Source organism: Monodelphis domestica, chromosome 4, assembly GCF_027887165.1.
Source record: "Monodelphis domestica isolate mMonDom1 chromosome 4, mMonDom1.pri, whole genome shotgun sequence".
NCBI classification, from domain to species: domain Eukaryota; kingdom Metazoa; phylum Chordata; class Mammalia; order Didelphimorphia; family Didelphidae; genus Monodelphis; species Monodelphis domestica.
Window position 1 is genome coordinate 193,152,798 of NC_077230.1, and position 23,359 is coordinate 193,176,156.

Sequence of the window (23,359 nt, forward strand, 5' to 3'; positions counted from 1 at the left end):
CAATTTCCACCCCACTCAGTCCTAACAGGATTTAGGAAGGGCTGCAGCATAGATCAAATATTTAATTATTTGAGAATATGACCTCCAACAGACATGTGCAAAGCCAGAGACCTCTGGGCAGTCCTGGGTTAAGCTAGAGCCTCCATTGGCACAGGGAAATTGATGGACAGTGATTGGTAGATGTGAGAACTGAGGGGAGGGAACTTGGATGGTTTCCTGAAGACAGAGGAGGTGGTTGAGGAGTTTGTCTGAGTGGTTGGAGTGTGCTCTGAGAAGCTTGCTCTGAAGGAAGCTGAAGGTGGGGGCCTTTGAGACTGTTTCTCCATTTTGGTCACTTGAGTAATAGGGACTGATCTCTTTTCTTTGCCCCAGCTATCTAAGGGCTTGGGCCTTTTGGCCCAGCCTAAACAGAAGGGGTATTTAAGCCCTATTTCCTTCTCTCCCCTCTCTCTCTCTCTCTCTCTCTCTCTCTCTCTCTCTCTCTCTCTCTCTCTCTCTCTCTCTCTCTAATTCCTTTCTTCCTCCTGTTTGTAATTAAACTCTATAAAAGGCTGATGGCTGACTTGAGTTTTCATTTAGGAATTACATAGCTGAATTCCTTGGCGACCTTAAATTAATATATATCAGTCTTTTAAAATGATTTCCTTGTCACACATCACAGGTCTCTTTTAAACTTGCCCTATTCAAATAACTTGGATTGTCTTATTAAATTGCAAAAATAGTGTCAGGCAATTAAAAGAGTAACAATAACCATTAAAAGGTAGGAATAATACAAGTATAAGGTAGTAGGGCGGCTTGTAGCCCAGTTGGCTCATGTTAAGAGGACTTTGCTCTAGAGCAGAGAGCTATACAGTGATGGCCCTCACAGGTAATGTTTTTTGCAATCCAATGACCAGATATTAGGGAAGGAGGAAAAGGGGAAGATCACATCTATAATGTTAGTTATTATGTAATATTATATTAGGCCTAATGATGTTTATTATCTTTTGTTTTCGCCGAAACACTCTAATTCTGTGTCATAACGAGTTCTTTCAAGTTCCTAAAGAAAGTTTTAATAACAAATATTCTACACAAGGAAAGGAAAGAATAGGCTCTCCAATGCTATGTTTTTGCTATTCCAGGGCTGATTCAGCAATTTTTGGAAGGCTTTTCACTAGAAGGCTGATAAAGATAGTAGTAAACATTTTATTTGCTCTGTTTTGGCAAGGATGCATAGCAAGTCATGAAGATTATCTATTAAGCTGTGAGTAATTATAATCTGCAATAGTGGCAGAAAAAAATTGAATTTGGGGTCTTTTGAAGAACTGAAGAAGTAATTTATTTTCTTCAGGTTAAGAAAATATGTACTTCCTCAACAAAAAAAAATTTAAAAACGAAAGCATAGTAGAAACGAGGACTAATTTATAAGAAGTTAGTAGAAATTAGTAGTTGATTAACAGAAAAGGCCAAAATGGAATGTCAATTTGTTATCTTAGAATGTCAGGTATTCATTAAAGAAGTCTCATTTTTTATGATAATTTAGTTTGAAAAAATTATTAAATTGGTATTTTTCTCTTAAAATAGGTGAAGAAATAGTCAAGTACGAACCAAAAATTCCCAACCAATGTTTTGGTGTTTAATATTCTTGCATTTGAAAATGAATCTAAAGCCAGGAAAATTTTCAGACAGACTGAAAACAAGATGACTCCACTTATGAATCATAACTATTACATCATACCAAGTGGAAATATACAAAGCCTAGTAACAAAACAAATCTGTGAAAACATTCTGCCTCCAATATAAAAGGTAAACACTTTATTTACCATCTCAATAGGTTTCCTCACATCCAAAACAACAGATGTATTAATTATTTAACATTTTCATGCATTTTTCTTCATAATTAAACTCAATGACTTCTAGTTTAAAAGGAATCACTTGTTTTCAATATGTAGTATTTGCCTTTACTTAACCTCACTTTGGAGGATCTTTAAAATGTGTCAGAGGACTTCTTTCTATTTTCATGTAGACAGATTTCTTCCCATCTGCACTACAACATAGAGTATGAAAAAATTAGCAGAGAACAACTCTTTTACTGTAAACCTCAAAATTCCTTAGACTTATAAATGTTGGAAATTTCACCATTGGGATATTTCATACTTGGAAAATTTCTTACTGATAGTCTATTGGAATGGGAACCCCATTGGCATGGGAGGTTCCTTCTCTTCCCTTCTTCAGATTACTTTAGGACAGAAACCTTTTGCTGAACAATGGAAAGGACTTTGACCTATGCTTAAGCATAGAACAGGAATTTCTTTGAATCATGATTGATTTTAGAATTGATACAATGGAGATACTTGGAATAAATCTCCACCCTATTCAGTCCTAACAGGATTGAGTAAGGGCTGCAGCCTAGATCAAAGATTTAATCATTTGAAAATATGACCTTCAACAGACATGTGAAAAAGCCAGAAACCTCTGGGCGGTCCTGGGTTAAGCTAGAGCCTCCATTGGCACAGGGAAATTGATGAACAGTGATCGGTAGATGGGAGAACTGAGGGGAGGAACTTGGATGGTTTCCTTAAAGATAGGAGGGTCTGAAGGGAGGGGGTTGAGGAGTTTGGTCGGGGTGATTGCGGTGGACTCGGAGAAGCTTGCGCTGAAGGAAGCTGAAGGTGGGGGCCTCTGAGACTGTTTCTCCATTTTGGTCACGTGAGTGATAGGGACTGATCTCTTTTCTTTGCCCCAGCTATCTAAGAGCTTGGGCCTTTTGGCCCAACCTAAACAGAAGGGGTATTTAAGCCCTATTCCCTTCTCTCCCTTTTTCTTTCTATCTATCTCTAATTCCTTTCTTGCTCCTATTGTAATTAAACTCCAAAAAAGGCTGACGGCTGACTTGAGTTTTTCATTTAGGAATTACATAGCTGAATTCCTTGGCAACCTTAAATTAATATATATCAGTCTTTTAAAGTGATTCCCTTGTCACATTGTGGCGACCACGAAGGGATCACTTTGAATCATGATTCAAAGAAATTCCTGTTCTATGCTTAAGCATAGGTCAAAGTCCTTTCCATTGTTCAGCAAAAGGTTTCTGTCCTAAAGTAATCTGAAGAAGGGAAGAGAAGGAACCTCCCATGCCAATGGGGTTCCCATTCCAATAGACTATCAGTAAGAAATTTTCCAAGTATGAAATATCCCAATGGTGAAATTTCCAACATTTATAAGTCTAAGGAATTTTGAGGTTTACATTACTTAGAACCAGGACGTGAAATCCAAACAAGTAAAAATAAATAATTAAATTTCTACTATATCACCAGATTGTAGGTGAAGTGAATAGCACTTCTCAAAATTTTGTTCATGATTATACTTAACTGCAAGAGAATAAAATGGTTAATATAATTTTTATTATAAAACAAAGACCATTGATAAAAAACAAAAACCAAGGATACAGAGGTTCTTCCAGTATATACAAATAGGAGCTTACCTTGACTGAATAGCAAGATAGATTGTACGCCGAAATGATACCAGATTAATTTCCGTTTTGTCATGTATAGTCACTTTTTGTCCTTGAAGAATACAGCAAAATTTTTAGAAAACAACATCAAAATAAGTGTGAAACAAACGCAAATAAACCTTACACTTCCATAACATCAAATAACATAGATTCTTATAAGGCATTTTCTCAGCTGTACGAAAGGTGGGCAGTTCTAGAATCTGAAGTAACCTCACTGAGACATTAGGGTACAATTTAGCAAGTTCTGTGACAGGCTCTAGGAGAAGACTCAATTAAGTTTATAAAATCTTTTAAAAGTAAAGCCATGGTATGAACCTAAACTTTATTCCTTAAAAATAAAAACAATAACGTGAATTGTCTTTTAGCAGACAGTAGTACTTCAAAAAGTTTCTGAATCAAACTAAGAAATTCCTTAATCTCAATATGTCCACTAATAGAAAGGACTACAATCATGTTGCTATCTGATAAAATAACATTTCAAAGATGGCAAAAGGGATCTATAGACTTTAGAAGAATTCATCCACATCAAGATCTATGGGCTTTAGAAGAATTCATTCACTTCTATGTGAACTATTAACTTTCTAAGAATAAATGATTCACAACAGATCAATAAGAAATCTTAAGTAAAATGTAAATGTGAATGTTAGCTATATTTGCAGTCCCTCTAATTCATTAAAACTTTGCTCATATCTATTTTTAAGTTCTAAAATGAAGCATAGCAAGCAAAATCATAAATATCAAGCTAATTGAAAAAATTAATAGCTTATTGTTAAGAGCTAATTACACAAGTACCATTGTATTTTTCTTAAATACCACTGAAATAATTTGGAAAAAAATGTTTACCTTCTTCATCTTCATCCCCCTCTTCCTCCTCCTCCTCATCTTCTTCACTACTTCTGGCATCTTGGTCTGTATTTGAATCACTGTCACCCTCATCAAGAATTTCTTGAAAAAAAAAAGCAGGTAATAAAAACAAAGCAAAAATTAAAGATCATATGCCACTTCTATCACATTTTAAAAAGAGTACATATGATTCACTGTGTGTTTCAGGGCAGTAGGAGTACATCAATCCCTTAAGAACATCTGAGCCAACTTGGAGTGCTCCTTAGTAACTAGAAAGCATTATACTAACTTTCCTGGAAAATACCATATGCATTATCCTTCTGCCAAAAAACTAGGTGGTCATGACACAAAAGATTGGACAAGCAGAATGAAGACAGAAATTAGCTGGTGGCTATCCAAAATACAATATTAAACATTTTACACTGGAAACTGATGTATTTTGAAAGGCAAACTCATATACATATTTCATCATAGAAAGAAGAACTGCCAGATATAAGAGCATAAACAAGGGTACTAAGAATTCCAGGGTTCTCAAAAGCATTTTAATAGAAAATGCACAAAAAAGTCTCATGATTCCTTTATTATTCATTTCATTCTTTACATAGACATTTTTTAAATGGTGAACATCAAAACTGATAATGTAGTTCATCCATAGAGTGGTCATATGTAAAACCGAGTTGTAGCAATTTTATTTGAAAAAGTACTGACTGTTCTACTAGTCTTACAGTAGAATTTGTGCTAGCTTGAAACTTAGGGCACTTCTGGGCTTCTAAAGTCATTTGTTTGGAAATATTTTCCCTATATTCGGTGAGTTTTGCCTGTCTTCTAAAATCTTTTGATTTTTTTATTTCGTAGCATGGGTAAAACGCTTGCACATCTTAAGTCAATATGATTTATGCTGTGTCCCCAAATCACCTGGCAAGCAAGTTTACCTAGGCTTCTTCTCAGATAGCAACCTTCTAAGTGATGAGTGTCTCTGAATTTATTGAGACTAGAATTTGGACAAAAGGCATATAGTCTGTTGCTGAAACTCTACTTATATTCTTTCTAGTTTGGTAGGACTTACATCTTATATTTAGTTGGCAAAGTCTTCAGGAACATAAGAGTCAACCTCATGCCATTATAAGGCAATTAGAATTCATTGTCAAGTTTTTTAAAAAATTCAAACAAAGTCAGAGGATCATATTAAAATAATTCCTATTTTTATATGGATTCTAAGTCCTTTTATAATAGGTAGCACAAATTTAAATGTATATTTGGAAGCTTCCAAAGTTTTGGAATAATATAAATAAATCTCCTTGGCAGAAGTATTACCTAACACGAAAACAGAATGATACTATTTCAATAGTGTACTAGCAACAATATTTGTCAGTTCTCTTAATGATGCAGAAAAATTATAATATTCAAAGTTCAAAATATCACATCATAGACCCTGGGCAAGTCACTTAACCCCCATTGCCTAGCCCTTACCACTCTTCTGCCTTGGAGCCAATACACAGTATTGACTCCAAGACAGAAGGTAAGGGTTTAAAAAAAAAATATCACATCATAGCTTGGTTATACTTTTTGAGTAAAATAATAAAAGTCAAAGAAAGTCATCAGTTAATAAATAATAAATGGGTGTGTACTATATGCCAGGCATTGTACTAAACAATGGGTATATAAGGAAAGATAAAAGAAAGTCCTGATTTTCAAGGAGCTCATGGTCTAACAGTGAGACAATATCAAAACAACTGTGCAAACAAGCTATACAGATGGTAAATAGAAAATAATTAATAGAGAGAAGGTACAAAAAGAAGGGGGATTAGGAATGGCTTCAGGTACAATGTGGGATTTTATGTATGACTTGATGAAAGCCAAGCAAGCTACAAAGTAGAGATGAAGAGGATGAACATTCCAGTGTTACATTTAAAAAGGAGTATATGACATAAACTGTAAGAGTTAAAATAGTGGAAGACTTAAATTGTGGCCGCTAAAAGAGTGGGTGAGTAAATTGTGACCATAGGAAATGTTTTCACCACAGTGTCTTGTTTTAAATCAATATTTAAGGTGGTTGCCAGGGAAATATTCCCAATTATGAATATACCCAAGTCAACTGGGTTTTATAGAGAATTTAATTAACAATACAATGAGGAATCAAAGAAAGAGAGAAAGAGAGAAAAAAGGAAATAATGAGAAAAGGATAGACCGGCCCAGGGTAGCCAACCCAGGCCTAAGTCCTAAAAGAAAAGATCAGTCAGTCAGTTATCACTCACCATAAGATCTGTTCAAGCAAGAATATAGACACCAGTTCAGCCAGCTATCCTTCTCCAGAGAGGGATTCTTCTGACTGTCCTCAAGAGACTTTTCTTTTCCTTATATAGGGATTTTTTTCCTTTGTCACCTCCCCTAAATTCTTACATCTACCAATCACAGTAGACGTTTTCCAAAGGACTGGCCATTCTTAATTCATATTTTGTTATCACCTTCTTAATTCACATCTTGCTCTCACCTTTTCTGGGTAGACTAAAACTTCTGAGTAATTCACATCAGGAAAGCTCTGAGTAAGTTTTCACCTCTTTGCTCCTTGTAAGTTCACAAGTTGCCTGACCTTTATAGATACTTAGCACCCCTTTCTAAAAATAGACATGGCTTAAGTATGGGTTCAAGTACTTTCCATTGTTCAGCAAGGAGTTTTCTCCCCTAAAGCAGTCTTAAGTACGGGTGGAGTAGAGGTCCTCCCATTTCTGATCCAAGTAGAGTTCTCACATTTTAAATGGGGAATGTTCCCAGTAGGGAATTGTTCCAATGGAGAATTCCCCAATGGGGAAATTTTTAACATTCACAAGTCTGAGAAATTTCAAGATTCACACCAGGCATGGAGAATAGTGGGTGGAAATGACCAGAATTAGGAATGTTGGTGTCTTGTTCCAGGAACACCATGAATAAATGCTGATACCTTCAATGATACCAGGGAAAGATAAAGTTTGTTTTGGATATGATGAATTTAAGATTAATTATGAGATATCAAGTTTGAGATGTCCAAGAGGTAGTTGAAGATATAAGATTAGAAGTCAGCAAAGAGGTTAGGGCTGGTTAAGTAGATTTGAGAATCACTAGCATAGAGATGATAAACTTAATCCATGGGAGCTGAAGAGATCAACAAATGAAATATTGGGGGGAAGAAAAGAACAGGGTCCAGGATAGAACCCTGAGGGTCACCCATGGCTAGCAAGAATGACTTGGATGAAGAGATTTAGAGTACAGGAGACTGAAAAGGAATGGCAAGACAAGAAAGAAGAGAATAGGAGAAAGCAATGTCACAAAAACCTAGAGAGAAAAGTATTCAGGAGAAAAAAATGATCAACAAAGTCAAAGGCTGCAGAGAGATAAAGGATAAGTATCAAAGAAAAGTCTTTAGATTTGGCCATTAAAAGATAATCAGTATAATTTTGATCAAATGATGAAGTCAGAAGTCGGTCTAAATAGAGTTAAGAAAGTAGAAAGAACACCATTTATTCCAAATGCTGCTGGATAGAAAGAAAATATGGGTTATATGGCAGCCCTGTGTTACCTACTGTTATAGTGAAAATCACCTTTAAAGCCAACAATGGCGGTTCAAGCTTGGCTTAGGACAGCCCAGGTGGGCAGTTATTTATTTCTGATTTGTCTGTCATTGACTAGCACATACCTGTGTGGTGTTGGGTGTGCACAAATTTGGGTGCTAGACCAAAGCAAGATGGAGATTTTAAAATCCACACTACACTGTGCCTATCATTTAACACTGCCTTTTCTGGTACCAGTCCCTAGCAATGTAAAAGATTTTTGAAAGAATTAAAGTAAAAGAAACTAGGAAGGGAGAATGGACCGTGGTGGTGGTGGGGAGAGCAGGAAGGAACAAAGATGAGATTTATAATATCTCCAGGATCAAATACTAACTTTACAAAAGGAAAATGTTAAATTAAGCTAAAATTTCTACCTATGTTAATAACCTATGGTAATGAATTTGTAATTATGATTAAAATTTCTTTAACTTTTATTTCTCAAATGAAAATAACCAAGTTGTATAAAAGAACCCAAAATTTGGAGTTTTCAATTAATCAGTAAATATTATATATCTATAATGCATTATACTTGATAAATATAAAAGTTAAAAGATAAAAAGATACTTCAAGTAGATTACATATGGAGATAATACCAAGAGAAATAAGACAAACAGGAACAATTCAAGATAATAAATAATCACTGGATTGTATAATATAAACTTTTAGTGCTAGGATGGGCATTTTAGAGGGCATGGGGAAGATAACATGATATTAATATCTGGAGACAAATAAATGAAATAAATGGCTAGAAGGTTAAGATATGCTAGATCAGAAAGGTGAGGGAAGAGAAAGAGATCAAAAGAGAATCAAACTATGGAAGGCTCTCTAAAACCTAGACAGTAGGAGGAATGACATCAAAATGTTATTTTAGGAAAATTAGTCTGTCAACCGACTTCAAGATGGCTAAAGTTAGTGAAATCTGTCAGATAACTGTTGAGTAATCATGACATGAAATAAGAATTATTTCTAAAGATATTTTGAGGGAATAGTCGACAAGACTGGGAGAACAGACTGGATTTGGACAATTAAGGAGAGGAAATAGTCAAAGGTAATTCTAAGATTTTTTTTGGTGCAAGACATTTGAGTCACCTTGGATAATATCACTTCACTTCTTTTATTCAAAGAATAAAAGGGAGTGGGGAGGAATGAACTAGACAATTTCTAACCTAAAGTCCTTTATCACTCTAAATTCTATATTACAACAAGAATGGGGAATGGGAAGGGAAGCTGATTTCAGGTCAAATTTAATGAGTTCAATTTTAGACATGTTTAATTTGACATAGCTATAGGATATGTGAGAAGAAATGTTCAATAGGGGGATGGAAATGCAGCGATAACACAAAAGTAAAGGTCAAGGTCAGGAAAGAAGACATAGATGTCATCAGCATTTGGATTTGGCTATGTGGCTGATTTTTTTTAAAAAAAGGGTAAAAACTCACTATTAAAAAACAAAACAAAACACACACACAAAATCAGATAATATTATAGATCCAAGCTCCTCGACTATCAGATGAGGAAACCTGAGCCCAAAGAAGAAAATTTTACCTGTTGTTATAATTTTGTAAATGTCAGAACTGCAATTTGAATTTAGGTCCTCTGACTAAAAAGCCCTGCATGTTGCCACCCATAAGGCTGGTTCAGAATCTGATTGTCACAAAAATTCTATCTTCTTGCTGGTTCGTCATTCATCTCATGCCCCCAACTCTTGGTACCCTTAGGACTTTCTTGAGTCATCTTCTCTTTCCCCTTTAAATTTTTTTACTAAGTGACCTCTTTAGTTCCCATGGGTGTAACTATAGCTCTGAATCAGCAACTGCTTATTGGACATTTCAAAGTTGATGTTCCATAGACATCACAAAACTCAACGACTTTATGAAGCCTATTACTTTCCCCAAAAGCTTCTCTTCTGAATATCTCTTCCAATATCCTTCTAGTCACCTAGGATCATAACCTTAATTAGTTATCCTTTCCTCATTCTTACTCAAATTATAAATGAAATCAGTTGCCATTTCTTCCTCCATAACTCTTGTTGCTGGCCAATTCTGCCTATTCAAGGGGATTCTCAGTTAAGGTTCATATCACTACAACATCCTCTATCAATCCTTCATAGATACCTAAGCAATTTTCCTAAAGCATAGGTCTTACTAGGTAACTTTTCAACTTGAACTCTGACAGCTTCCTAGAATAATATATAAAATTTTCTATTTGGCATTTTTAGCCTGGTACCAATCCTATTTTACATTATTCCCTTTCCTAAGCTTTATAGTCCTACTAAACTTTTGGCCTTGTTATTCTTAATGTATGACAAATCAAATTTAACTTGGTGCCTTTACATTGGCATTTCTATATCTGAAAGATACTTTCTCCTTACCAATGATTCAGACTCCCTTGTTTACTTGAAGCAGTACCACCTTCTGTATTTTTTTCCTGAGGCCTCTTCCCCAAGCCCCCAAATATTAGTGCCCTCGATTCCCAAATTACTTTTCATTTCTTTTGTACATATTCTCAATATGCTTATTTGTGGACATATTTTTTTTTTAATACAATGTAAACTTAAGAATAGGGTCAATTTTGTTGTCATACTTCCAGTGTCTAATGTGATACTTCTTACATATTAGCTGCTTAATAAATACATACTGATTGTGCCTTGACTAAAAAGAGGATAGCTGAGCATAGCTCAATTCAATTAGGAACTAACACGTTCTGGCTCCTAAATAATTATTCTGTTTTTTAAAATTCTTGAGTTATAAACAAATAGCGTAGTTCTTTCAAATTAAACATTTTAAGAGTCACAACTTTCATAAAAAATATGAAATTAAATTACAATTGTCTAGGTTGTTTCCTTAACTTCTCAGAATCAATTTAAATAAAATCCTACTTACCTTTCTTAATAGTTTTATATTTCTCTTCATTTTCCATGAAATTAGGATCCAGCTTGAAAACATCTTAAAAAAACAACAACAACAGTATATTTTAAAATCATAAAAACACTCATGGTATTTGTAGCAAACCCCAAACAGTTTGGCATGGTTTTCTTCTTGTGTTTGACTTACTAAGAACATCCTCTGGATTATAATCATCTTCCAATGGAAGCATATGAGTGAACTGATCTTCTTCTTCTACTAGATCAAGTCCTTCCAGAATAACAGGATGATCCTTGAATCCATCTTTACGTACTGCAAACATCACTTCAATCATATACTGAACACGTTTGTCAATTTCAGATTCATGGAGGATGTTGCGAAGCCGTTCAAATATAGCTATAATTCAAAAGAAAAAACTACTTTGAATAAAAGACTAAGAATATTCAACCAAAATGTCAACTCTATAATAAAAGATATGCTTACCATTAATTCCTCTAGGTGATACTTCTGTTAATTTTAGGCCACATTCTTTAAGAAACCCAATTGCTACTTCAACACTATCATCCGTTGGTCTTTCAAGAAGTAAGGTGAGCATCTCTAAACATAAAACTTCATGTGCCTATAAGAATTCAATTTAACGTGATTAAAAGAACATGTTTTTAGGGGGTATCTAGGTGGCTCAGTGGATTGGAAGTCACACCTGGAGGCAGGAGGTCCTGGTTTTAAATCTGGTCTCAGACATACTTAGCTGTGTGACCATGAGCAAGTCACTTAACCCTCAGTGCCTAATCCTTACTGCTCTTCTGCCTTAGAATCAATACACAGAACAGATTCTAAGATGGAAAGTACGGTTAAAAAAACAAACAAACATGGTTTTAGATAATAAAATAACACAAAATAACTTATATAATGTCAATGAAAACTTCTTGTGAAAGAAAAAAATTTTGCTATTTGCTATAGATTAGTTGGCAGCAATATCTCAATTAGACAGTATGTTTATTTTTTCTATTTCCATACATTTAAGATCTGATAAGGAATGTTAAAAATTGTTAAAAAATGTTAATTCAGGCTGAATAAAGGGGCTGGCTGACTGTGACTTGTTCCTTTCTACTCTTTTGCACACCTGGCCACAGCCCTTCATTATGAAGACAAATTCCAGCCTCAGTTATTTTTCACCTGAGTGTAGCCCCAGTTCCTGTGGCCTCTTCTTAGTGGATGGCTCCAATCAGAATCTCCACTAAAAGAAGGAAGGAGAGAAACTCTGTCTTCCTTCCTCCTCTTTTTAGCTTTCTTTTATGTGTTGTCATTCCCATTAGAATATAAGTACTTTGAGGGCAAGGGCTATTTTTCTCAATTTGTATTTATATTTCCAGCACTGGCATAGTGTCTGGCATGTGGTTGTGCTGTTGATATTCAATTATTCAATCCTGTGTAACTCTTACCAACCAGAGCAAATCAGTACTGTCTCTGAGGTTTTCTTGGCAAAGATAACTGGAATTGTATGCTATTTCCTTCTACAGTGGAGGGTATAAGAAAAACAGAATTTAAGCGACTTGCCCAGAGTCATACAGGTAACAAGTAAGTGTCTGAGGTGTGTTTTGAACACAGATCTTCCAGATTTCAGGCTGAGTGCTCTATTTGCCTCAGACATAGTAAGTGCTTAATTGAATGAGTGATTAAGGAAATCATCTTAGTAATAGTCTCTTCATATTTCAATAAATTTAACATTTTACCATCTTCAAACTATAATATAAAATTCAATATTCAAACTGAGTGCACATTTTGTAATTCTGGATTAGGAATTTGCTTTGTATGATTTTCTCTAAAATTAAAGCTTTACATATGCATTTCGATATTCAACCTTTTAATAATATTCATTATGGAGAAGGAAATGGCAAACTACTTCAGAATTACTGCCAAGAAAACCCCATGGATAGCTATAGTTCATGGGTCATGAGTCATGAGGATTTGGAAATAACTGAATGATTGAACACCAACACACAACAAAATTATATGGATTTTTTTTTTAATTAAAAAAAAATTTTTTTTAACCCTTACCTTCCGTCTTAGAGTCAATAATACTGTGTATTGACTCCAAGGCAGAATAGTGGTAAGGGCTAGGCAATGGGGGTCAAGTGACTTGCCCAGGGTGACATAGCTGGGAAGTGTCTGAGGCTAGATTTGAACCTAGGACCTCCCGTCTCTAGGCCTAGCTCTCAATCCACTGAGCTACCCAGCTGCCTCTATTAGGATTTTAATGTTTAAAAAACCCTTAAGTTTTTGGAAAAGGCAAAAGAAAATCTATAAACCTCTGTAAAATGAATCAAACTATAAATGCAAAAAAAAAATCAGGAGCCATGTTTGAAGTTTCATTTTTATAAGTAATACCATAATTATTAACAAATTTAGAATAGAATAGAAAATTAAAAATAGAATTATATTAGGAAAATGTATCAATAGATTACTATTTCTTATAATGCATCCAAAGAATTATAGACAATCCTTTCTAAATATTGCTTATCTATTACAGGGGGAAAGTGTTTAAATTTCATAATGAATAGCATCAAAAATGAAATGAATATAAAATCAAATAATAATCTCATGTCTGACAGAAAAATAATAATTCCACTCCATGAAGACGAAAAAGACATATTTAACTTGGTAGTAACCTTGAAAACATTTTCTATTAGGTTTTTAATATTCACTACAGTATTTAGAAAATCTTGTGCAATTTTGCAGTGCTTCAGTGTATGTGAAATCAATTGTCTACAGTCTCAGGAATAGGTTTATTTGTATTCTCAAGATAGCTAGGGAGGTAGACTTCAATTATTTTTTTTTTATGAATAAGACTGAATCCCTAAAGTTAAAAGAAATTACAAAAAGTGACACTAAAATTCTGCCACTAATTAACTCTAAACAATGTTCATTTTTATATTATTATTCCTCTGAACCTATGAACTACAACAGATATGGAAAATGAGCTTTTAATTAAAGCCAATATCAATTTTACTACTTGCCAAGATTATAAACTCAGTATTTATACTCCATGTAAACTATCAAGTGAGAAAATGTACTTAACTAAGCCAAATGAATTTTTAAAATAGCACACTGAAATGAAAAATATATTTATCAATAATACAGATAACTATTTCTTCTATTTGTTAAACTGAGTCTTTAAAAACCTAAAGGAATATAAGTAGATAAAAAAAATGTCATTTCTTACCATATTTCCATAATTAAGCTACTGTGAACAAACAAGTGGTTAAAATAGCTTCCAAATTTAATCTCAGGATTAAAAAAAAATGAAATTATTTGAAAGTGTGATTTATAAAATGTTCATGTGTAGTTTGGTAGTAATATATAATGAAAATGTAAAAATAAAGCAAAAAATCTTAGATATTTTCTATCTTTTAATAAAAAAATTAGAGGTACTCATCAGTGTGAACTTTAAAAATTCTCAGACCCTACTTCATAAGATTTGGTTAAGACCATTCCCCATTTGGACAGTGAAGGTACTTGATCAGGAATGTGAGAACTCTACTTCACCATACTTAAGGATGCCTTAGGGGAAGATAAAGTTGCAAACTCTTTGCTGAACAATGAAAGGTACTTAAACCCATACTTATAATAAGGCATAAAGTTCTTAAGCTGTGCCTATTTTTAGGACTAATACAAAAGGATGCTAAGTACCTATAAAGTTCAGGCAACTTGTGAATTTACAAGGAGCAAAGAGGTGAAAAACCTACTCAGAGGTTTCCTGGTGTGAACTTAATAAAAAATTTAAGCTTTCTTAGGCGTGAACTAAGAATGGCCTATCCTTTGAAAAACATCTACTGTGAATGGTAGATGGGAGCACTTAGGGGAGGTGACATAAGGAGAAAATTCCCTTTATAAGGAGATGAGAATCTGAGAGCGAGACAGTCTCTTGAAGACAGTCAGAAGAATCTCTCTATGGAGAAGGATAGCTGGCTGAACTGATGTCTATATTCTTGCTTGGACAGATCTTGTGGTGAGTGATTAAAGACTGACTGATCTCTCTCTTAAGACTCAGTTCTAGACCTTTCAGCTAAGGCCCTTCATACTTATTCCTCTCTTACTCTCTCTCACTTTCATTAATTCCTCATTTGTATTAATTAAAATTCTCTATAAAACCCAGCTGACTTGGGTATATTTCATAATTGGGAATATTTTCCCTAGCGACCACCTTATATTTGATTTAAAACAAGACACTGTCTTGAAACCATACTTTCTATGGTCACAATTTAAGTCTTCTACGATTTTAATCATTACAGTTTATGACAACCAACTATTTTAATTATTACGTCAGTCATTAACTAAAATAATGAAATTTATGAACTAAAATATTGAATAATATATTCAAATATTGTGCATTACAAGAAAAAGAGCAATAAAAATGTTATAGTTTGGGTGTCCTATTTCATAGAAAAGGTCAAAATTTCAAGACAAGTACTCACCACATTCTGGTTAATAAGGTGTGCAACAAATTTGGAAGCAGTTAGACAAAGTTGCTGTGAAATGAAGCAATGGAAAGAATATAGTAAACTCAAACTCTCGAATCTTAAATATCTTTAATTTATATAATCTATAGCATTTTAATAATTGATCTAACATAATTAGTAATGAAAACTAAGATGATAAACAAAAAAAAATTTTTAAGTAGCATAGCATGACATTTGCATATACTGAATAAGTTGGAAGTATTAGATACATTAATTCATTGTGATAACCTTTTTTCACAGTATAAGATCTGTTCCATACAGAAGTCTACCATCATAGCTTTCAAAACACAAAATCTATTACATACCTTATCATTTCTTCGATAGCCTTTTCGAAAATTAAGAATTAACCTTTTGAGGATAAGTTCTCCAATGTTTGGGAACTTTGAGTTGATAATTGCCACAAGAGCTGCATAAACATGGGTAAAGATTGGAGATGCACTTTGTGCTTGCAAAACAGATCGAGACAGCAACCCCCTGTGTTTTTTTAAAAAAGAAAATTATACCATGAAAATTTAAAAAATATAAACATCCACCACAATCTTTCCAAAGAAAAAAATACCTTTATCAGCAATTTTAATAAAATAACAGCATTTTCTCCAAAAATTTTAAGAATTAAATAAAAATAAACTAATAAAATAAATTTAATTTAATTTAAAAAATAATAAAAACCAAAATTTCCAAAAATTTTATAAATGTTTTAAGTAGTCTTACTGACCCTAAATTAATTTTAGCCCTCCGACCTTGGAAGTAGATTAACAAAAATTTATACCTTTCAGATTCAATTTCTTTTAAATCTATGATATGAACCCTAAAGGCAGACTAAGAAAAAGATTTTCTTTGACACATAGCCTGCTGGCACCCACAAGGGAAGGTCCTAGAGATAAATCAAAATTAGCCAAAGTTTGTTTGGAAAGATCTTTCACCACTTTTTAAAAATTCCTCTTTCACATCATGGCAAGTCTTATTTTTATTTGCCAACCCTCCCCCAAATCAATACCCTAAAGTGTCCTCTAGTTTTCAGAACCTCCTATTTCAGCACTATAAAGATGTGTGCCCAATCCCCTAATTTATATCTACTCTCCACCCCCCACCTCCCTCCTACCCCTCAGTCAAAATTCCTCAGTCTTAACTAACTGAACTAAGATGAAAACTAACATATTACTTTATACTGTAGTGTGAATTCCCAACAAGATTAAACTTTCCGGCAAGGTATTTGTCATAACTATCCCTCCCTTACCCAAGTAAATGATAAGGTCTTTTTTTCTTTCTTTTTTTAAATCACCAGTACCTAATAACACATAGTAGATATGTAATAAACATTTGGTGAATAAATAAAGAATGGGATATATTAAAGAAATTTTTAAAATGTAATAATCAAATGAATATAAGATTGTATTATTTCTGTTGTTCTCTTACTTTTGTGAACTTATCAAACCATAGTCATCATGTCTCTCTTTTAAAAATGTGTTTCACACTTTCCTAATTCTCAGCCAATTCTCTTATTTTTAAAAGACTACTGAAACAAGATTGTTAAAAGTTTGAGTAATTTAAGGAATTTGGTATGAGTAATAACAATTGGATATAATGAGAACACCAAAGTGTGTGTGTACTCATGTTTTGTGGTGATCTATTAAAATCTAAGTTGAATAGTCTGTAAATTTAATCTGAAATTCACATGAAATATATACATATGCATATCACTGAAAGAAAATGACATGAAATTACAGATTAACATTCATATTTTAAAATAGTAATGTTTGTTTTTGCCATTTTTACTAGGTTTTTTTTTAAATACTGTGAGTGAAGTACTTGATACTTACCTTCCTCTAACTATATTTTCTTGAAGGAGTTCTTGAATGATAATCCCAATGTTGGAAATGTTCACTTTATTTATAAGACCATTGATTGACTTCTTTAATGCCTCCCAGCTCATCCTTTGATACGCTAAGCTATAAGAAATTTTAAAATAGATAAATCCAAGGATATTATGCTACCTTTTAAATATACTCATGAATAATAACAAATAGATATAAAAGTTAATACAATAATAAACAAAGTTGAAAATTTTTTTCATTTTTACCACAAATAAGTACATAGTTCAACATACTATGACCACAGAAATAAATGCCTAACTTCCTAAATTAAAAAAAAAAAACTCTATCTTTCCACATTCTCAAAGGCAAAATTGATACTTAAACCTGCCTTATCATGACAAAACTGTTACCATACTATAAAGAGGAAGGCAGATCTTTTTATAGTTTGTTAAAATAATAACGAAGGATTGTAATCTCTTCTTAGATATCATTGCAATTTTCTGAAAGAATTCATTTCTTGGGATTTAATATGTTAACACTGTTTTGCATTTCATCTCTTTGCGCAGCAATCCAAAATTGTTATGGAGATGAACAAGATTTTTTTCCAAATAAAGCAAAAAAAAAAACCCTATTGCTAATTATGAAATAAAATTAAGTGAAATTTGTGGTGTATATCTGATTTATAATGAGAAAACACTGGATAAAGAAAAATGAGTCACACAAAGAAGCCACAAATAAAATGAGGAGAGTAGGAGCATTTAAGAGAGCTCGACTCCACATTCCTATAAATTCCATCCATTTGTGCTACTTCAGGCCACTTGAAATAGGACTGGCTCTTCTTAAGTCCACTCAGCATCCTTTCAAGTGTTGAAAATTCCCTATCTCCCTTTAATCTTATCTTTTCAAAGCTAAACATCCCAAATTTCTTCCTCTGTTCATATTAAGTTTCCAAGTCCCTGACTATTCCAGCAATTCTCTTAAAGAACACTCCAAGATTGTTAAGTGTTCCTTTTAAATTGTGACTGACACCTAGAATCAATCAATGAACTAACACTGACAGAGTAGCTAATTTCCTGTTCCTCTACAGGCTTGTGTAACAATGGAGTGACATGAGAAAACTCATGTTTTAGGGGAAACACTTAATGAAAGTAGTATATTTCAGGAGCATTATTTTGATAATAGGGGGTAGATAGACTAGGAGAATGGAGTAGAGATTAGAAGCAGAGAGACAGTAATCTAGTCCTGAGGTGATAAAAGATCTGTACTACTTTAGTGACAGGAAAAAGAGATAAGGATGAACTGGATACATTTCAATTGAATGCAGTATTTTGCACACACTATAGACTCTTAATAAATGCTTAAATAGGTTCTGATCAAGGACACAAGTAATAACCAATGAAATTGCGTGTTGGCTGCTGGAAGAGTGGGTGGAGGGGAGGGAGGGAAATAATGTGATTATTGTAACCAAGGAATAATGTTCTAAATTGACTAAATAAACTTATTCAAATGGAAAAAGAAAATAAATGCTTAAATAAATGTTGAATAATCAATAAAACCTAATGGCTATGGAAGCAAGAAAAACCAAAGCTTCTTCTGAGTCAACATCTCTATCAATGACTTTAAAAATAAAGAAATCACAGATGCATATAAAAATCTTATATTCTAAACAATTGTGGAATGTCTGAATAAAATTATAATGGAATATTATTTTGCCATTAAAATTACAAATAGGAAACATACAAGGTGAGACCAATATAATTAGAATTATAAACACACTAACTGAAACTACATAGAAGAAAAAAGATGGAGGGAAAACTGAATCCCAGAGGGTAGACTTTTTGACTGGTCTCCATGAAAATAAATAAAAACAACTTAAGAGCTTGACATTTCTTTTGTATGTATATTCTATTGCTTACTTTTGCAGATGAGTCAGCTTGGAGAAAAAAACAACTTTCTAGAAGTCAAAGCTGTTCAATAATAGATCATACAGCAGTAAAGAAGTCATGACCCCGCTCTCTACCAATTAAGTAGAATCTAAAAGTCTATCAGATCTTTTGTAAAGAGAATTCTCCTGTGCCAAGTAAGTAGAAGCCTGGACTGGACAACCTCTAAAGTCTCTTCTAACTCTCCTTTTAGTCCATCTAGCTATCTGGATCTGTGTATAAGCTATGGGAAGCCTATGAACTAACTTGTTCCCTCTCTTCTCTTACATTTGTAGGGAGATGAGATAGGACAAGACCAATAATGTGATGTTTTACATTGAAATCATATTGCTGTTTGGCTAGTATATTTTCCCATCCAACCTAAAAACAACCTGTAATTCTAATTAGAATGCAAAGGACAAACAAATTTCCTACAACATTCAGATTTTTTTCCCAAAAGCTTATAACTATTTGTAGTAAGTATGGGTATAGCAAGAAAATATATACCAAAGAATGACTAGATATTATAATTAGAAAAAGTACAAGAGTTCAAACTGCCTATTTCAATGTCAGCAATTGGGAAAGAAAGGTTCTAAATACCATTACCATTTCCCTCCAAAAATCCTTTTGCACCTATCGGAATTCTATAAACAAGGTAAAGTCTTATGTATTAAGTATTAAGATTCTTTACTTTTCTCAGTAAGAATATCATTACCCATTAAGATATCTAGTAATGTAAAGTACCTGTTTTTATCTGTAATCTGTTCTTGCATCATCCTGAGCTTTGCTGGAGGAATATAAGCACCACCTGTGCGAGTGAGGAGTGGGTCCACATCATCTTTCTTCTTCTTTGTCGGCGGCTCATCATGAGCAGATGAGCTTTGAGATGCTCCTCTTTCTGCACTCCTTCGGCCTGGGGACGGAGATTTTCTGTACCTTCTGCGATCAGAATCTCTTTCTCTTTCTCTCTCCCGGCGTTTTTCTCTATCCCTCCCTCTGTTATGGAGAAAAAAATAAGAGAAAATTTTTAAAAAATTAAATTAAATTCATTCAGCAATTTCAATTCACAGAACACTAGGCAAATTGCTAGCATGGGTAAAGCAGAAGAAACAATATAATAGCCCCTATTCTTAAGGAACACAGAACCTAGCTGAGGATACAAACATACAAAAAGCAAAATGTTTTAGAAGAACACAAGAGATGTCATAACATAATTAGGTATCAAGTAAGTAGTATAGGTATTGGTGGATATGACAGTTTGAAGAGAATAAGGCATTCTTGCGCAGTAATCAAAGAATAGCATTAACAAAAAGGAAAAAGAGCATTGTATATTCTCAAGAGAACAAGATTAGCATGTGTGGAGTAAAAGATCTGTGTAGAGCATTAATATAGGAGAAAATTTTGTAAAGATGTGTTGGAACTAGATTATGAGCTCTTCAAAACTAGTCTACGGAGTGTGGGCCTTTTGCCTAGATTACTGACAAAACCTTCTAGTTGATTTTCCTGCCTCAAAGTCTCTCTTTCCTGGCTCCAATCCATCCCCTTCAGCTGCCAGATTCATATTCCTTAAAGCAAAGTCTGAGTTGCAATGCCTCCGCCCAGGAAGCTCCATGCCTTCTACATGTGATATTTAAAGCCCTTCACAATCTAGTTCCAATTTGTCTTTCCATGCTCATTACGTATCACTCTCCTTTCATCCAGTCTAGCCTATTTGCTATCCTTTGTATATGACTTTCATCTCTCATGCCTGTGCATGTTCTCAGACCACCCTCTATATCTAGAATGCACTCTCTTCTTACTTCCATTTTAATAATCCCTAGTTTCCTTAGGGACTTCATTCATATGCTACTACTTAAAAAAGGTTACTCCCAATTCCTCTTCTACCATGATACTACTGTTCTCAAAAGATGATTCCATATTCCCCTAACCCAGATACAATGTATGCTTCTGGAAGATAAGAATTGTCTTTTGAGGTTCAGATATGCAAATAAGTCAATAAAAAACAATTTTAAAACAATAAAGTATAAACAACTTGAGACATAATGGAAGTTTTTACTGAAAAGGTTATAAACAAATTTTTAAAGGAAGTTAGGATTCTGAAGGCAATGTGGAACGGTAGAGAGAGTTGATTTTGGAGTCAGGAACACTGGGATTCAAGATTCCCTAACACTTCATACATCATTTAACACCTGAGAGATTCAGACAACTCTCTAAGATTATAAATTGCAAAGTAATTACTGATTTGCATTGGTAGAGGTAGTTCCTTACTAGGAATAACCTAGACCAATTAAATCAAACCCTTTAACCACTTCTCAAAAAAAAAATTTTTTTTTTAATCAAGGATGTGTTGACAAATGTTTAACAACTGCATCTACAAGAAAAAAAAATGCTCATGGAGCACACTTTTAGGTTTAAAGTGTGCTATTAACATCTCTTCGATCACACCCTTAAATCTAGACAATTAACAAAGCAAAAAACCAAGCCTGATTTATATTTGCAAATGTGTAAATCCTTGAATTAAAGATTTAACCATCAACTGTTGGTCTGAGCTTGCTCCAGCACATCCTTGCAAGTGGCAGAGAAGGAGTGAATTTCAGGCCTTTGCAGGGGAGAAGTGAGGAAGTGGCTTATGAAAGAAAGAAATAACTCTTAAGAATAGTAAACACCCAGTGTTACAATTTGTTTTGATCCTACAGTATGTAAAAGAGAGTAATATATGAAATGCTGGACCAGAATGCTGACAACCTTAAAGGCCAGCTACAGAATTTATAGTATATCCTAAGGACAAAAGGGAGTCACAGAAGATTGTTAAACATCAAAGTGACACGTTTTGACCTGTGGTTTCAGAAAGTTCTTTTGGCAGTTGAGTGAAAGGTAGATTGTAGAGAGTAGAGACAGAAGAAAAGACTGATTGGGAAGTTATTAAAATATTCCTCCTATTCCCCCTGAGAGGTAAAAAAAGAGGCTAAAACAGATTGGCAGAAATGGAAATAAGACAGCAGAGAAGAGAAATGCTATTTATAGAGGTAGAAGCAACAGAACTTGACAAATATTTAGACCAGAGTAGAATAGAGAGAAAAGAATCAAAGGTGATTCCAAAGTTTTGACCATGAGTGACAAGAGGTAGGCGATAACCTCAACAAAATCAAGAAGAGTTTAGAGCTACAGTTCTTAACCATTTTTATGCCATGGAACTTTTTGAGTCTGTGATCAATAAATCCCTTCTCAGAATAATATAATTTTTGCCAATTATGTAATTTTAAACATTTGTTATCCAAAATTCTGAGTTCCAAATTCTTTCCTCCCTCTTCTCCCCTCCCCCTAAACCTCAGATGGGAAGCAATTTGATCTAGGTTATTCATGTGTGAGCATGTAAAATATATTTCCACATTGTTCATTGTGAACTTTAAAATTACTCCACCCTACTTAGACAGTGGAAGATAAAGTTGAAATCTCTTGATTGAACAACGAAGGTACTTAGTTCTCATCTTATAGTGAAGCTAGAATGTTAAGCTAAGTCTATTTTTAGACCTTAATACAAAAAGATGTTAAGTATGTATAAAGGTTAAGTTAATCACAAAAAGGTCAAGTAACTAACAAAAGATGAACTTAACAAAGAAGTGTTAAGTAACTCAAAAATCTAATCAAAGAAAGTGAGAACTAAAGAATGGGCAGTCTTGGAGAAAAGCAGATGCTGTGATTGGTAGATGTGAAAATTTAGGGGAGGTGACACAAGAGAAAAGATCTGTAAAAAGAGGTCTATATGAGCAGCCTGGGAGTTCAGTTCAGGTGTGGAACTCAGCCTGGAGGAGCTCCCTCAGACAGCTTCCTTGACATGGTCTCCTGGTGACTTGGGTAAAACTGACTTCCTTTTCCCTTGGGTTAAACTGACTTCCTTTTCCCTTGGGTTTAAGGAGGTCTCTTTGGCCAAGGCCTTTAACTCCTGCCTGGATCAGCCTGAGCCAGAGCAGTTCAAATTAACTATTTCCTCTCCTTTTCTCTTCTCCTTAATTCCTTCTCTCTATATTAATTAAAATCACCATAATTTCCAGCTGACTTGGGTATTTTATTATTTGGGATTTTCCCTGACAACCAATTAATTTAGATTTTAAGTCAAAATGCTAAAATTATCCTTACATCATGCTGTGGAAGACAATTCATACAAGACAAAGCAAAAACAAAAAACAAAAAACACCAAGGAGAAAATGAAGGGGAAAATAGTATAATTTGCATTCAGACTTCCCATCAGTTCTTTCTCCAGAGGTGGATAGCATTTTTTGTCATGAGTTCTTTTTTGTCTTGGATTACTGTATTGCTGGAAA

At 33.9% G+C, this 23,359-nt stretch overlaps 1 protein-coding gene across 2 annotated transcripts in view; it reads right to left on the reverse strand.

Moving 5' to 3' along the window:
• Positions 1-23,359, reverse strand: part of CWC22 (CWC22 spliceosome associated protein homolog) — an 88,401-nt gene that overhangs the window by 37,793 nt on the left and 27,249 nt on the right. For both annotated transcript variants that reach the window (XM_007494462.3, XM_056794090.1), the window contains exons 5-13: positions 19,782-20,033; positions 17,122-17,250; positions 15,607-15,775; positions 15,257-15,310; positions 11,265-11,400; positions 10,971-11,177; positions 10,800-10,862; positions 4,334-4,435; positions 3,461-3,542 (exon numbers count right to left, since the gene is read on the reverse strand). In XM_007494462.3, the coding sequence (XP_007494524.2) occupies positions 3,461-3,542; positions 4,334-4,435; positions 10,800-10,862; positions 10,971-11,177; positions 11,265-11,400; positions 15,257-15,310; positions 15,607-15,775; positions 17,122-17,250; positions 19,782-20,033 (1,194 nt within the window). The remainder of the gene's footprint in view (positions 1-3,460; positions 3,543-4,333; positions 4,436-10,799; positions 10,863-10,970; positions 11,178-11,264; positions 11,401-15,256; positions 15,311-15,606; positions 15,776-17,121; positions 17,251-19,781; positions 20,034-23,359) is intronic.